The following is a 2,773-nucleotide window of genomic DNA, read 5'->3' as shown; positions in this document are numbered from 1 at the left end:
TGGTATTATCTTTAGAGTTCCTCAACAAGGAGTATACAGATGATTCTGTTTGAAAGCCATAGAAATATTATTGGCCCTCACAATTTTCAGGTAAGTTCTTTTCAAATGTCATTCTGTGTCACAGACCTCTGTGCCCTATCCTTTGTATTGTTGTTATGTTTGGGTTGCAAAGAGTAGTTTATTAGATACTTGATGATTCTAGGATGTCAGGTAGCCATGCTGTGCTGGAGATGTAATTAACTAAATTACATCTTCAGTCATGATTGGTAATGTTTATTAAGACACTTCTGACAAGGACTCTGAAGGCTGTCACTTTATAGAAGAATAGATTGTATGATATCACAGAAATAAATAAAGGATGATAGGAAGGTTTCCTGTATATTGAGGTAGATATACATTTTTCTCAGTAAATTATTGTTTTATGCTGGAGTTTAGGTTATTTTTTTAAATAATTTTTCTACAATATTGTCCAGTTTTTGTGTTTGTTAATAATAATAAATATTTTTTGAAAATAATAATGATACTTGAAATTAATTACTTGGGCACAGCTTTATTGTATACAGTAGCTGTTGAAAATTACACTTATATCTTGGAACGATGGAGGACTTCACGCCGATCTCTGAGTAAGCAAGCAACGAGAAAATTATCATCCAGGCGTTAAGTGTGTACGACTATCGCTATAATTACTAGCACTTTCGACGAAATTATTACATGGAGGAGCACGTTCCTGCCCGGATTCTCAAGATTATACAAAGGGGACCCAAGTATATCCCCCCACCATGCGATACCGGTGCTTCGGATTCGGTCCCAGCGATCCTAGCGGCGCTCAAGAACTGTCAAGCTGCCACCAAATTCCCAAGTATGGAACTTTCCATCGTTTTAACGCTCACTTCTCAAAAGTGTTCCACGAGTGACAGCAGTATCTTTGTGAACAGCCACCTTGTAAGGCGGTACTTGGAGACGTCCAATTTACGGCTTCTGATCTCAGACAAGGAAAAGAAATTTGTCCTATGTAAAGAAGACGACTTTCTAGCTAGAGCCGCGGACTTCCTCAACCACTCCCACACGGTAGTCTTACAGTCTGATCCAACTCCTACCGTCCTAAGGAAGACTAAGAAAATAATATCTCTTCCTAGTATTTCTGCTCTTCCTGGGCGTGTGGATCCTCCATCAAACGTAGCGTGTCCCAGACTCTTTTTTGAGGTTAAAACTCATAAGGAGGGTTGGCCATTGAGGCTGCTAGTTAATAAAAGGACTCACCCAACCTACCACCTTGAGAAGGTGCTTGCCAAGCTACTAAGTGGGCTCATGCCTCCTTCCCCCTGGGTTACATCTTCCTCCATTGAAGCCAAAACATCAATTTCTTCGGTCTTGGGTAACTCATCCTGTAATGGGTATAGTTTTTACAAGTTGGATGTTGTTGCACTCTATCCCTCAGTTCCTCAGTTCGAGGCTGTCATGCTTGCAAATAGTCTTCTCGTCAAAGAGTGCTTTACAGCGCAGCAGGTCTTAGAGATACGTGACACCTTGCTTTTTATTACCGAAAACAATTATTTTCAGTTTAATGGGAGGGTATACCTACAGAAACAAGGGGTCCCCATGGGCTCACCGCTTTCTGCTGTATTGGCGGAGTTACTCATGAGGCAGGTTGAGCAAAGGGTCTTCAATTTTCCCCTCACGATAGCATACCCATTGTTATACCTCAGATATGTAGACGATATCCTTGTAGCTTGGCAGGACACGGAGGAGGATTTCCTCACCTTCAAAGGTTCACTCATGAAAATTTATTCTACCATCAGCTTTACCTGGGAAAAAGAAAATGAAGGGGCTATTGCGTTTTTAGACCTAAACATCTCCAAATCCCAGAGAGCTTTATCGTACTTTGTGTTCCATAAATTCAGCTGCTTACCACCTTTAATCCCTGCTACAGCATTCCAGCCGCAGCATTATGTTAATGCAGCTATCGCCCCATTAATTAGAAGGGCTTTTTTGTTATCTTCCAATCAAACAGCTGTCGACATTGAACTTAATGCCATTCGCTCAGCAGTAAACGCGGCGGGGTACACTAATGCCAAGTACAGGTACGTCCTAAGCAAGGTCAAAAGATCGCTCTTTCCTCCCATGGCGTTACATGTTTCAAATGAATGCACGGTAGTCCTTCCCGCATTACCATTCTGTGGCCGAGTCACCACACGTATTTGCCGTGTTTTTAGGCAACACGCGCTCTTTCTACCAGTCTCCCCACGGCCAAATCTTAGGAGGCTACTGTGCAATGACAGGGATGCTACCTCCCTACTAGAGAGGTCTGGAAGAGAGTCTAGAGAGGTCATCTATCCCATTGGAAAATACTGCATCCAGTATTCGCACCCACTACGTTGGTGCGACAACTAGAAAGTTGGCTTGTCGTATTTCCGAGCACCAACTTTCCATCAGGGCAGGCAAAGGAGATACCGATCTAGCAAGAATGGTGTTACAGCACCTATACACCCCGCTATGGGACCAGGTGGTGATGCTCAGGCATTGTAATAACAGGAGCGTTGTGTTTATTTGGGAGGCCTTTCTTACCGCTGCACTAAATCCGTGCAATACTCCCACGCTTGATTTGCCTGTTATGTGGGTCAACTTATATAACAGATTAAGACAACTCCTCTAACTCCACATCTTAGTAATTTATAGCGCATGCGCTACGTCACCACGCGCGCATGTTTAAATTTCTTCTTGCTCAGTTCCATCGTTGTTTTTATTCCAAAGTTCTAAAGCGGTTTTTTCATTT

The 2,773-nt window shown here is 42.5% G+C and overlaps 1 protein-coding gene across 1 annotated transcript; it reads left to right on the top strand.

Annotated features, from left to right (window-relative positions):
* Positions 1-711: 711 nt before the first annotated feature.
* LOC136976114 (uncharacterized) lies at positions 712-2,391 on the top strand. Its single transcript, XM_067271327.1, has one exon. It carries the CDS (start codon positions 712-714, stop codon positions 2,389-2,391), a length of 1,680 nt encoding a protein of 559 aa, XP_067127428.1.
* Positions 2,392-2,773: the final 382 nt, after the last annotated feature.

Source organism: Centruroides vittatus, unplaced genomic scaffold (assembly GCF_030686945.1).
Source record: "Centruroides vittatus isolate TY-2023 unplaced genomic scaffold, ASM3068694v2 contig_393, whole genome shotgun sequence".
Classification (NCBI taxonomy): Eukaryota; Metazoa; Arthropoda; class Arachnida; order Scorpiones; family Buthidae; genus Centruroides; species Centruroides vittatus.
The sequence above is the reverse complement of the archived record's forward strand: the minus strand, read 5'-3'. Positions and strand labels throughout refer to the sequence as shown.

What these genes read in the sequence shown, in the direction of transcription:
- LOC136976114 (XM_067271327.1), top strand. Translation starts at nt 712, where the DNA reads ATGGAGGAGCACGTTCCTGCCCGGATTCTCAAGATTATACAAAGGGGA.